The sequence below is a fragment of the Camarhynchus parvulus genome, chromosome 7 (genome assembly GCF_901933205.1).
Source record: "Camarhynchus parvulus chromosome 7, STF_HiC, whole genome shotgun sequence".
Lineage (NCBI taxonomy): Eukaryota > Metazoa > Chordata > Aves > Passeriformes > Thraupidae > Camarhynchus > Camarhynchus parvulus.
This window is the reverse complement of record NC_044577.1, coordinates 23,629,521-23,642,013: the sequence shown is the minus strand read 5'-3', so window position 1 is coordinate 23,642,013 and position 12,493 is coordinate 23,629,521. Positions and strand designations below refer to the sequence as shown.

Sequence of the window (12,493 nt, the reverse complement as noted above, 5' to 3'; positions counted from 1 at the left end):
GCCATGTACTACCAGTTCATCCTCCTGTTTGAAGGTTTCCATCCATGTCTGCATCTCTGGAGAGCAGATCATGTCTGATGTGTTGTGTTGTATTTTCATAGGCTTCTGTATAAGATAGAATGAGGGGAGTAGAAAAAGGTATTGACACATGCACAGTATTTTCTTTGATTTGTAAATTTTCTGTGTGAGTTTATAGGCCACATTTCATTGCATCTTACAGTACTCCTGTCTGAGAACATGATGTTGAAAAAGCTTTTTTCTTATTTACTGATTTTCAGCTGGGAGAGAAATCTGCACGTCCACAGACAAATTGCACTAAGCTCTCATTTTTATATTTATAGTAAATTAGTTAATATTTTTTTCCTAGGCATTTCTAGAAAAACATAGCTGAAAGAATCAGTAACTGAATGTGAAAAATGATGGTATTTTATTGCAAGATTTTCTGTAGAAATAAGTATAGTTAATTACCTTTCTGGAGCTAAGATAGTTTTTTAAAAAGCTAATACTTCATTTAATTCTTTGTTGGCATGTTTTTGCAGTTTGTCTGCATTTTTATCTTACTGAATGTTTTTGTAGATTTCAGAGACTATTCATGCTCTACTGCTAGGCAGGCCAAATGCAATGAGTGGTTTGATGAAAATGATTCAGTCATTAGAAGGGTTTTTGCAAACCAAATACTTGAGTATATAGAATCACTTTGAAGTTTTCTGTATATCTGCGTCACAGAGAAGATAAAGCCAGGTTTGTCTTTGAAGGGCATAGTGATTGGGTGAGATTCAAAGCTCTGAGTTGCAACAAACAGAATATGAATTAGATGTTGTGGGGAAAAAAATAATAAAGATCACAATGATGAGGCTCACACAGAAAAAGGTACCCATGAGAATTGGAGACTCTCCATCTTTGGAGCCACTCAGAACTCAAGTCTGTGGAGCACTGAGGCACCTGTTCCACAGTGAACCCTGTTTTTAGCAGGGATTTGGGTCATATGTCCTTCAGATATCCAGCCTCAATCATTCTGACCCATACTCACAGGACATTTAGAAACACCTTTTCAAAACTGAACAGCCCCTCGTAGGGTACTGGATTAGTTCAACAGCCAACAGCTCTTGGTCTTAAAATTCTTATTTCTTGGCCTAAAGATGAAGGAGGTCCTTAAAAATTAGTACAGTTTTCAGTTCAGAATTTCTTTCTTCTTTTCAGTTCTAGAAAGATGTTACAGAGTATTTTTAAAATGAATTATCAGGTGATTTAACTGATTTGTCAGTTTAAGCACTGTCCATGAATACAAATCATTACCACCAGCAGCACATAAATCAGAAGATTAACAACAGGAGTCTTTTGTCTAAAAGAAGAAATTTTTTTTAACTTGATTTATTTTTTGGAGGGGGAATCCCCAAGGAATCAAGCTTAGACTGTAATAATAGACAATTTTGGCTATTATTATTGTGTAATCTGATTGGTATAGTAATCAAAACCAAGAGCTGAACTGAACAAACATGAAAATATAACTGCACTTCTGTACTGTAGCTGTTCAGAGATAACAAGTGAATATAATTGTTCATGGCATATTTCACAAAAAATGACAGCACTAGTGAATGTATTTTGGAGTAGCAAATGTATCTGAATGCCAGAGGGGAAGGGATTAAATTCTGCTAGAACTAAAAGATCTTCTACTCTGGGATTTTTTTTTCCCCTGCAGTTCTCTAACCCTTAATAACTATATTTGTTATCTAACCAGTCAGGTACAGTAGAAAGAGGGAAGAAGAGATTAAAGTTTCTTGGGGTGTTCTGCAGAATGTGGTGGTTATTAGGAGTGCTGGAAATTCCAGTTAATGCGAAATGTAGAAGTCTGTTGTTTGTTCACTTCCTTAAATGTGTGTGGAGTGAGGGAAGCTGGGAGAGAAGAAAAAAGGTAAAATTACACAGAAGTGGCTGAATGGGCTGTCAGTTTGTAACTCAAGGTCCTACTCCTCAAAACCTCAATGCCTGAGATTTGACTGGGACACATCAGAGTTAATGCTTATCACAGCTTAGTTAAAAATACATCTTTATGCAGAACATGCTTTGCTCCAAAAACAGGGACATCTATTTTTTGCTGCATCCAGACCCAAAGATTCAGACTAATGAAAAGGCAGCAGGAAATCAACGAAGTCCTCAGATTAGAAGTCTAAAGGAACAGCAACCATTTCAAGAATTTCCTGCTATAATCGTTATCTTCTGTCTTTAGTATTACTTTTACCCCCCTGAAGTAATTTGGTAGTCTAATCAGAACATAGGAATTTTTGTCTATTTTAGATTCACCCATCACTGGCTTATCATTTAAGGGAAACCCAGTGGACAGAATCAAGTTTTTAGCCAAGATACTTCAGGTTGTTAGAGGAATGTGACTTTAAGTACTGTTGCCATGTAATCTGTTTGCTGCCTATATTATGGACTCTCAGTGCCTGGTAAAAGATTGCAGCTTTCCTTTGGTTCCTTACAACAGATTTCAAAAGGAGGCATCTCATAGTCAGTAGCAAGAAAGTCTTTTCTTCTGATGGCTGCCAGGGCAATCAAATGGAAAGGGATTTAAAAAAAAATAAATGCAAAAGAAGTAGTAGAGTGTCTGATAATTTCAAACAGTATGCTGGAATCTTTCTGACAGTAAAGACTTTTATTGCACCCTTATAGTGCCTGGGGTTTTAATTTAACACATCAATGAGAAGACAGTGTTTAAAAAAAAAACACCACCACCACTGAAAACACCAGCAGGACTTGCTTTTATTAGTGCAATTCATAAGAAATTAGAACATTTAATGAGAAAATCATTAACCATGAAAAAAATGGACTGACTTAACTTGGGAAGCTTAAGTAGTTAGACTTCAATTTAGTTTGTCAGCTACTGGTGAAATAAATAGAGAGTGAGCTGATTACCTCTGGCACAGCAGGCACTTTAGCACACTTTCTTGTGCTGTAGCTGCTGTTGGGCAGAACCATTATCTGCCTCCTTTTCTAGAAACTGTCAAAACCTAGTGAGAGAATATCAAACATGCCTTGTTTCACACTATGCAGAGATATTGTCCTTCAGATTCAGTTCAATTAGGCATTTTATAGAAAATTATATAACAGCTGGTGCTGTGCATACTCGCAAGAGCAGAGAGGAACACGGTACTTAACCAATGTCTCCTTCTTAGTGTGCTAACTTCTTGTTTCTTCCACCACTCTGGCAGGTGATTTTCTTTGTTGATGCTTCCATAACTGAGATTCTTGAAGTGATGTCTATAAAACATCTGGAGCTGGGAAGGGCTATAAATCAGGGGAAAGGTTCTGCTAATCCACTGACTGGTCATTAACAGTACAAGAACAGGACCAGCAGATGCTGGAAAGCTTTCTGCTTTAGTCAGAAAACTTTCCTGAATCTTCTTCCTCAATGGCAACAGCACTGCTAATCTCCCTTGATAGACATCCTCTTTTAAGAATTCTGAGAATTTGTTCATTTTTTCAATTGTTAAAACTTAACCCCTTTACCAAAGGCTGATTTAACTGCTGATGTGCGTTTCAAAAGATCCTGTTTTATTGTTTGTTCTTAACCAAAGTCTTGGCTCTTGTTTTGAGAGAGGCAGGTCACTATCCACTCCTTATTCATTCTTTTCACAATGCTTCTGAATTTATAGATCACTGTTGTATCTTCCTCACACTTGTTATTTCTCTGGCTGAGGTGTTTGCCAGAGGGTAGAATTGGACAGTTCCTTAACTGTAAGTAAACATGAAGAGAAAGTAAATTGCTAAAATCTAGCAGAAATTAGTTGGGATTTGCAGAGCTCTTGGGTGACATTTTCTCTTGTCTATTTGCAGGGGTTTACAGCTACCTACATTTAGGAGCTCAACAGTAAGGGTAAAACTGGTGTTCCCCTTCTTGTTGGTACAGGTCTCACTGTTTACCTCTGCTTCTTACTGTCAGCATGCACAATTTATAATCTCTATAATCATAAACCTCTTTGCTCTGATGAAAAATTATCAAACTACCTGTACAAGAGACAAGACATACTCTGATGTCAATAACAGCAAGGTCTTTTAACTGCAGTCACCCCACACCTGTTGGTTTGACATTATTACACCTTTCTCATAGATTTAATGCTTTTATTGAAATATGTATCAATTGCAAAGGATGTTTAGGGGATATGCTTATGTTGTAGAACATTATCCTCCCTAAGCTTTAGGGTTCCAGATTTTTATCAAACAAGTTAGGCCACTGCTTTTTTTCGTGGCTTTCAGAGAAAAGTATGCCTTGGACATGCTTGAGGTTCTTCCTAGTATATCTGGCTTTTCCAGAGAGGCTGAAATTATTGTCAGTAGCTTTTATAACAATTATCAACTTGCATAGCTTGAGGCAGTGTGGGTATGATTAACTACTTAGATGCCTGTGGAGTAGAAAAAGAGAGATGTAAAAGAAAAGTTGGGTTTTTTCCTTGAAAGTGTGCATTCTTTTGTTTGTTTATCAGTTGATTTCTCCTTGTCTTCCAGTGAGTCAGCAGTTGATAAACCGCATTGATCAGTTCTTGGAAAATAAAGGTTCCCAGTACTACATGAAAGGGATTGACTGTATCAGAGCTTTTAGAGAGGAGGCCATGAAGGTAATGTTAATGTGTGAATACTCTTACCTCTTTCAAATTAGAGGCATGATGGGCCTATTTGCTTGATAATGTATTGCTGCAGCAAAAAGAATTTAAATATGTTTCAAATTTTAGAAATAGAGTGGCATTTTATAGGGGCTTTTATTGTTACTGGGATGGGGACTAGCCTCTCTGGTATTACTTGCTCTTGTTTGTTTTTGTTTAAACATAGAACCAAAGGCCTATGATCTGATGCTTGTGCTAGTTAAAAGTACAGTCCTACAATTTTCTTCTTCAACAAAGCTGGTTACAAGAAAGTCTTTCTAGTTTTCTGAGAGGTGCTTTTTGTGGCTCACCACTCCTTAGAACTCACAGTTTTAATAGAAATAAAACCCAAATTCTGTAGAGACTTTTGTGTTTACCATGTTAAATGACTTCATGAAGAATTAAGCTTGCTTTAATAGTTCTTGCTTACAGTTGCTGTTACATTTTTTTTCAGCTGTCCAAGGTGCAGTGCTTTAATGACTTTCTGCAGGCACTGAAATCAAAGTTGGAAGATAAAGCCTTATCTGATTTCTGGGAGATCATGGTACAAGGTAGGATGGCATTAAAAAAAACTAGGCAATTTCTAGCTGTATTGCATTTATCCATTAAGTAAGAAAACTTCATTAGCAGTGAGGCACTTAAACTAACCCCACTGCAGCATTTTGATATGCTTCATTCCTGCAGCCTATTAAAAAAAAACAAATTCATGTTGCAGCTTCCTTTCCTTTTCTGCACTAATAGTTTCATATCAGCATTATTCATAATGCATTGCCAAGTCTTGTTGAAATGGTAAATTAATTGTGGAAGAAGAGACAAATTAAATGTTATGGGGTAAGGAGAAGAAGAAACAATTTCAGCTGAATTTCAGAATAAATGGAAAAAACTCATGCAGTAGAGCTATAAAAAGATTCTTGCAGTTTAAGCTTCCAAAAAGTCATAGATAGCGTTGAAATGTGTCACTGATCATTTTGTATTTAAGTAACCTGAAGGACAGAATATGTGGTAGTATGACACCTACCTATGATTAAACTGGGAGATACAAGGCAGTGCCATTCTAAACGACATTCAGAGACTACACAAGTGATAAATAAAGGAACATTTTCACAAATAGAAAATGTAGCGGACTAAAAAAAAATCTTTTAGATCATAGTCTTGTTTTTAATTGGAACCAATGCTAAGGAAATCTGTTAAATGCCCAGCTGTATCTCTTAAGGGTGCATGCTATAAAATGCAGTGATGTGATTTTGTGTAGTACCATTCAAAGTGATGAACTCCAGACATGCTGTAATGTCTACTTTGTCCAGCTTTGAATTACAGGATGGGAATTTGCTTAGCAATGTGAAAAAGCCAGCACAGGACAACACTGACAAGAACATTATATTCAGTAGTGCTGTAGGGGACCTTCTCTGTATAAATTTGGAAAAAGAAACCAATAAACTTTGAAAGTAGCAAACTTGGATCTTTCAAAGCCATGAATAATTTTTAGTTAGTATAAAGTTAGTATAAAGTTTAGTTAGTTTTTGACAAACTGGAGTATGTTTTTGAGGAAAAAATCAACCAAACAAACAAATACAAAGAGAGATGATATTTTCATACAGCATAGCTTATCTTCCTTTGAGGACATGGTGAAATGAAATCTTGATGCTTAATGCATAATCTGGCTGCTCTCACTAGGCAGCTCAAATTGCTTTTTACTTGCTACTAACAAGAGCAGAAGTTCTGTTTTCTCTCATTCTTGCCACATGACCCATCCCCTCTTTTCTACCAAGTGTGATGTGCATTGGGTCTTGTCATGAGTGACTGCCATGAGCAAAAGAAGGTGGATGTAACTTAATGAGTTAGTAGCTCAGAAGAAAGGCAGATCTGTTTGACAAATTCCTTTGTTCATGAAACCCTACCATGTGGTTCTGTGGGCACATGAAGGTGATTCTACACTTACACTGCTGCTGAAATTTTTATGAATCTTCTATTCTTTGCTCTCAAACCCACAGCTGCTTATTTAGGCACAAGCATTTGTATGGTCAAGTGATGAACTAGACTGGAAAAAATATTGGGGTCAAAATAAATGGAGATTTTTTTGAAGGTTTTTTTTTTGCGGGGTGGGACATCACTGCGCAGGGTGGTGCTGCTGGCACAACCAAGGAGCAAAGTGGGGCAGGACCAGCACTTTGGTAGTCAGACTAGGTAATCACAGCACAAGTGTCTGAATGTTAAGAGTCAATTTTTTCTGAGGACCTAAGAGCATGCTGTGAATGACTAAAAGTGCAATTTCTAATAGATTTTCAGCATTTCATCTGTGATCTATGATTTCAGTGTCTCATTAGTTTGATTGTCACAATATTAGCAGTTTCCTAAATGGATACTTCCACAAGCTTATGAATATGCTCATTAATTTATTTTTATATCATATTTTATATCATAGTTGACTCATTTATGCAAGTCACATTTTCCTTTGAGTGATACTCTCTTTTTTGCTGGTGATGATGACACATCCAGAAGTTGGAATGTGGAACATTTTTTTCACTTCTAACATTAGGTGAATTTTTGGGAAGCCTTCTAATGGTATTTTTATGTTGGCTTTTTTTTCAGAACGGATTTCTTTGATCACTAAAGATGAAGCAGAAGGAAGTTTGGTGACAGGTGAAGAGGCTGAGAAGGTATCATTTTTTTAATAAGCATCTGTTTGTATAGAGCCCTTGCTGTGGAACTGAAGACTTTTTCACGTGGATAAATCTTCAGCTGAATGCAATAAGATCCATATGAAGAAAAAAGAATGTTCATTTGCCACACAATTGAAACTTCTGCATTTCAGAGCAAAATTACCTTAGCATGTACAAGTTTTACTGTAATTGGTCTTTAAAAAGTAGCATGTATTGAAATGATATGAAAATATCCTCTACAAAGAGTAGGAACTTCAGCAGCTCAGTGTAGTGGAACAGCAGAGTGCTATTTACGTATGTAAGATGACTATTTGAACTTCACAGAAAGAAATATGTTCTCACTGGTAGCATGAGTTCAAAACTATGATACTTTTAAAAAAGGTTTTGTGAACTCCAGCAATTCAAGTTGTTGAGGCTAATTTTCACCATACATGCAGTGATACCTATGTTTTCACTTTATACAGCTTTTGTGGATGGGTGGACATCATACATAATTCTGGGGGTATTATTGGTGACCATATTAGATCCTTTTGGAAATGGGAGTTTTGGACTATTTACAGATATCATTTCTACTGATACATAGCATTTTAGTAACTACAGTGATGAATGAAGGATGTCCCAGTTACAAAGGACTGAATTGTAACAGGCAGAATGGTGCCTCCTCTTTGGAAGGAAGCAGAATTCAGAGCTGCTGTCAAAAATGATATTTGTGTGGAGAGCACAAGATAGATGTTTTTGTATCAGGCTGCTAGTTTAGGAGAAAGGTCCTTGTATCACAGACCCCCCCCGAAGGTGAAACTGTGTCTAAAATCACCATTTTGCAGAGAAGTAGCTTTTAGAAAAGATGCCACATTTATTTTTGCAGCTTCCAGGCCTTCCGTAAGCAATAGGCAGAAGTGGGTAGAAGTAGGTACTCTGTGATTTAGTTAATGAGTAGAAAAAGGTTGTATTTTAGAAACTGCTTTTTTCATCTGTAACAATTTACCTCAAGGTGAAGAAGGCGTAGAAATGTCATGAAAATGAAAAGCTAACAAACTAGGAGTCCAGAAAGCTGAGCACATGTGCAGGATGCAAAAGACAGTGTATGATGATTTTCTAGACATGAAGGACCTACTGGCTATTTATCATTACACATAAATATATTAGAGCAACTTTTTCCCCAGTGGTGGTTTTAAAGAGTATCAGTCTTTTTTATCTACTTCAAGTGCTATGAATTTACTTGGAAACTTCCTAAGACACTATTGTTCTTGAGAACTGTAATTTCTAGTCTGAAACTACCACTGATGCTCAAAAAATGTGCTAATGCTGTGTGAAATAGCCGCTGTTCCTTATGGAAATCTCTACTAACCACGAAGACCTTGCAACATACCATTGTCTTCCCTGTGAGCTTGTGGTGGCTAAAAAATACTGTGCCTGCATAGGAATGCAGCACAAATGATAGAGTATCAAGGACTGGATTCACAGCTGCCAGGCTAAGCTGGAAAAGGCATTTATAGGCTGACTGCAAATTTACATTTCTGTTTACCATCATGCTGCAATCACCTTATATTGCAATACAAGAAACTATTTTGTGACTGAAGGTCATTTTGTGATTGTTTGAAGGTCATACAATAGCCATATCTTCTCATTAAATTGGAGGAATATGAGATACTGCATGAAATCAGTTTTGCGGCAGAGTTCTCTAAGATGGCAGTTACCTTAACTACCAGAGTAATTGGATTGCATCTCTTTGCTAACTAAGCAGTTGGCAATTCCAGATATTCACTAGATAACCATCTCCCCACATACTGTCCAAATCCAAACCCAGAACCCTAATTCCCATTGGCTGTTAAGGGCTCATATGACTTTTTCATTAAGAAACTGCAAGACGGTAATTCTTGGAGTAAGATCTGCAGGGATAGAATATTTTATCTTGGTATTGTGGGGCTGGTATAAAATCTAGTCCTCTTTGGTCCAATTAAACCCTGCCACAATTTTCCTGTGTGATACAAAGCCAGCATTTTCCTAGGTCTACAGATTGCAAAAGTGGTTCATTTATTTTTTGTACTGAAGGCGATACCCTTCACTTAAGGGTTATATTGGATTTTTTCAAATATCTCCCAAGAGAGTAAGATGCAAGTTTTCTTCACCTCTGTAGATGTTATGTGCAAGCCTGTAGGGTCATAGGGTTGTCTGTCAGTGTTGTCCTTTGTGACAAAAAAGCCTTTTCTCATACGTGCTGTTTACTAGCTGCTAGTAGTTTCAAGACTGTTTTGTCTATAAGATTACAGGTTTTATAGGGTTGTTGTCTGCAGGAAAGAGGAAGACTTACCAGGCTGCTTATTAGACAGGTCAAACTTTCCTTTTTCCTTTTGCTTGAGGTAGGTTATGCATGCATATTTTCCTATTACTGAGAATTTTTTTTTCCCCTGTAATAGTGGAGATACTCTGTAGAGCATGAGGATGGTAGGTTAAAAGACCAGGAATGTCAAGTGCTTTTTCTGGTTGCTTTGGGGAAGATAATGGATTTCAGCACAGCTATTATATGTAATTTGCTTTTGCATAAATGTAAAACAGGTTTTCAGAAAAAAACCCAACTTTGGATGTTCAGTATTTGATGGAAACTTCAGGTTTCAATTTACTGCAAATCTTCATTGTACATTTCTCTAGCTTTTAGCTTCCTTTGCATAATTTAGCACGAGAAAGCTGATTGTAAAAATTTTGAAAAATGTGCTACTTCCAGAAATACCAATTGACTCTTAATTAAATGTGAAAAAAGGAAATTTGATCTGGCACAAAAAGCCTTTCAGAGCTGACAAATGTCATTAGCTTTTAGTTTCATAGTATGTGCTTTATATTACTACTAGATTAAGAACTCTTCCAACAAAAAAGATAAACAGACGAACAGTATCCTGAAATTCTAATTTCTTCTGTCACATTCCCTGCCTTTTTTTTTTTCAGCTACAGAATCTCTATGATAAGTTAAACTCAGCATATTAGAACATGAATGTTGTCTGTGGAGTGAGATTTCTATGTTTGTCTTGGATGTTGCTGCTTAGGATGTAGGAAAGGTCTAACCTTTGGTCACCGGGACAATGAGGCAGAGGTTGCCTGTCCTCTGTTGTTGGTGTTACTCAAACATGATGTATTTGCTTTTCATCCTAGAGGATGCAACAGGAAAATCAGTTTTACCCCATGCCTAAAGCTGTCATTGGAGTTCTAGAGAAGGATCAGAATATTTTATTTATTAAAATAATGTTTAAGCCTTTCAGCCTAGAAATGTATGGTCTCAGAAATTGATGATGTTAATAGGGATCCCATGGCCTCTTACACAACCTCTCTGGCTGATACAGCTGAAGTCCCCAGCTGAACAGCAGCTCCCTTTTAGGGGCACAAGACTTATCTAAGCAGGTTTTTATAGCCTGTTTAATGTGGCTATTTTCTAGTTAGCTGTTCTCTTTCATCATCTGGAGTTATACTGAAGTTGTTTCTGACCTTAAGGATGACAGGACTCCAAGTCTGGGAATGTGGCTTTTCCTCAACAGCTTCATGCCTATGTTTTCTTGCGGGGCAGGGCTGTTTCTAGCTCTGCATACTTGTTCTGGTGCATTTTAATAATGATTAAAAAAATATTTTATATTAAGGATGTTGATAAAAAGGTAGTAACTAGGATTTGTAGACAACTGGATGCTTTTTTAAGTAAACGTTAAGTATTGCCATTTTTCCCTACCATTTTAGTGTTTTGGGTTTTTTTAGGCTAAGAGGAAATCTGTGAAATAATTTGGAGGTGGTTGTACTCCAGATATTGTCTGTATGTTTGATTTCAGTTTTTATAGTGTCTGAGCAACTTACCTTTCTCTTCTGTTTATGAATGTCATGCTTTAAGTGAAGGGCATATGGTGAGTTGTATCAGCAGCTACAGCAATGTAATTTTACATAATGATTTTCCATTTTTAAGACTGGCATTCTAACCATCTTGCATGTTAGAGGGTTTTTTTTTTATTTATATCTTTGTTCATTTGGTAAATGTTAATTGAATTAAATGGGGGAGCTTAAAAATTCAACACAGAACTAGAATGCTGAGTGTAGGAAATGTCTCAAAGAAGCCATTGGTCACCCTCATGTATGTACTCATATCATTTGGGGGAATTTTGTTATCCCTGAGCATTTTGTAGCTACACACAATATTTTTGAAGAACATAAGCCTGGTCAAACTGAAATGGATAAAATTTCCATCTAATCCAGAATCCCATCTGACAGTGGATAAAAAAGGATGGATAGAGAAAAAGTGTATAGTCCCAGGCTGCAGCCACTGATGTCTCAAAAACTTCTTGTGCCTGAGGTTGCTTCTGTGGACTTAGTAGACTTCAAATAATTTCTCTTCTATGCATCTTTCTTATCTCCCTCTGAGTCTTGGGAATAATATTTGCAGTATCCTTATCACAGGGTTCTCTACAGCCCTCTACATGTGTTGTCTCAAGAACCATATCCTTATGTCTGGTTTTTGACACACTTCACCATAAAATCCTTTAAAAGCAAGTCTTACAAAGGTTTTTGTAGCTTAATATGGTTTTGGGTGTGGAAACCAGAAAACACTTCCTTCCTGATTTTTAATTTCAGATGGCTTTGTTTTGATATACAGAGGAGACATTCTGTTAATTTAACATTAAAGGCTCTCAGTTTTGTCAGTATCACATAAATTCTTTTTTTTTTTTTCTGTAGTTCTTGGCTCCAAAGGAACAGAAAAATGAAACTCTGCCTCCTACAGATGAAGGTGGTGATGTTGATGATCTGGTGAGTACCATAAAGATGTGGTGTGGCTTCAGAATTAAGCTGTAAGTGAAAGGTGCAATGAGAGAGCCAAATGCTTCTTAAAGCAGTAGATATTAGAGTGCATGGCTTAGAAAACACCTAAGGAATTGAATCAGAAGAGCCACATGAAATTACATGAAATTACTTACTTGCTATTGTAAGACTTAGGCAGGTGTGTAATTTCATGATGGCAAATATTGTGTGCTGTAGTAACACAGGTGTTTACAGGGGTGAAATGTGTCCTCTAGTATGCTTCAAAAGAGCCTGTGAGCCACTCATTTAACAGTGGATTTGTGTGATTTACTATAATAGCTTTTTAAAAGGTTTGTAGATCTTGAACTGCTATTTATGTGGGTTGAAAACTCAAGCATTTTTAAAAAGATGTTTTGATCTTTTGAATTAAAC

At 36.7% G+C, this 12,493-nt stretch overlaps 1 protein-coding gene across 1 annotated transcript in view; it reads left to right on the top strand.

Moving 5' to 3' along the window:
• Window positions 1–12,493, top strand: part of XRCC5 (X-ray repair cross complementing 5) — a 49,593-nt gene that overhangs the window by 35,163 nt on the left and 1,937 nt on the right. Inside the window, exons 17-20 of the mRNA XM_030952408.1 lie at window positions 4,504–4,613; window positions 5,092–5,188; window positions 7,227–7,294; window positions 11,999–12,070. Coding sequence (XP_030808268.1) covers window positions 4,504–4,613; window positions 5,092–5,188; window positions 7,227–7,294; window positions 11,999–12,070 — 347 coding nt within the window. The remainder of the gene's footprint in view (window positions 1–4,503; window positions 4,614–5,091; window positions 5,189–7,226; window positions 7,295–11,998; window positions 12,071–12,493) is intronic.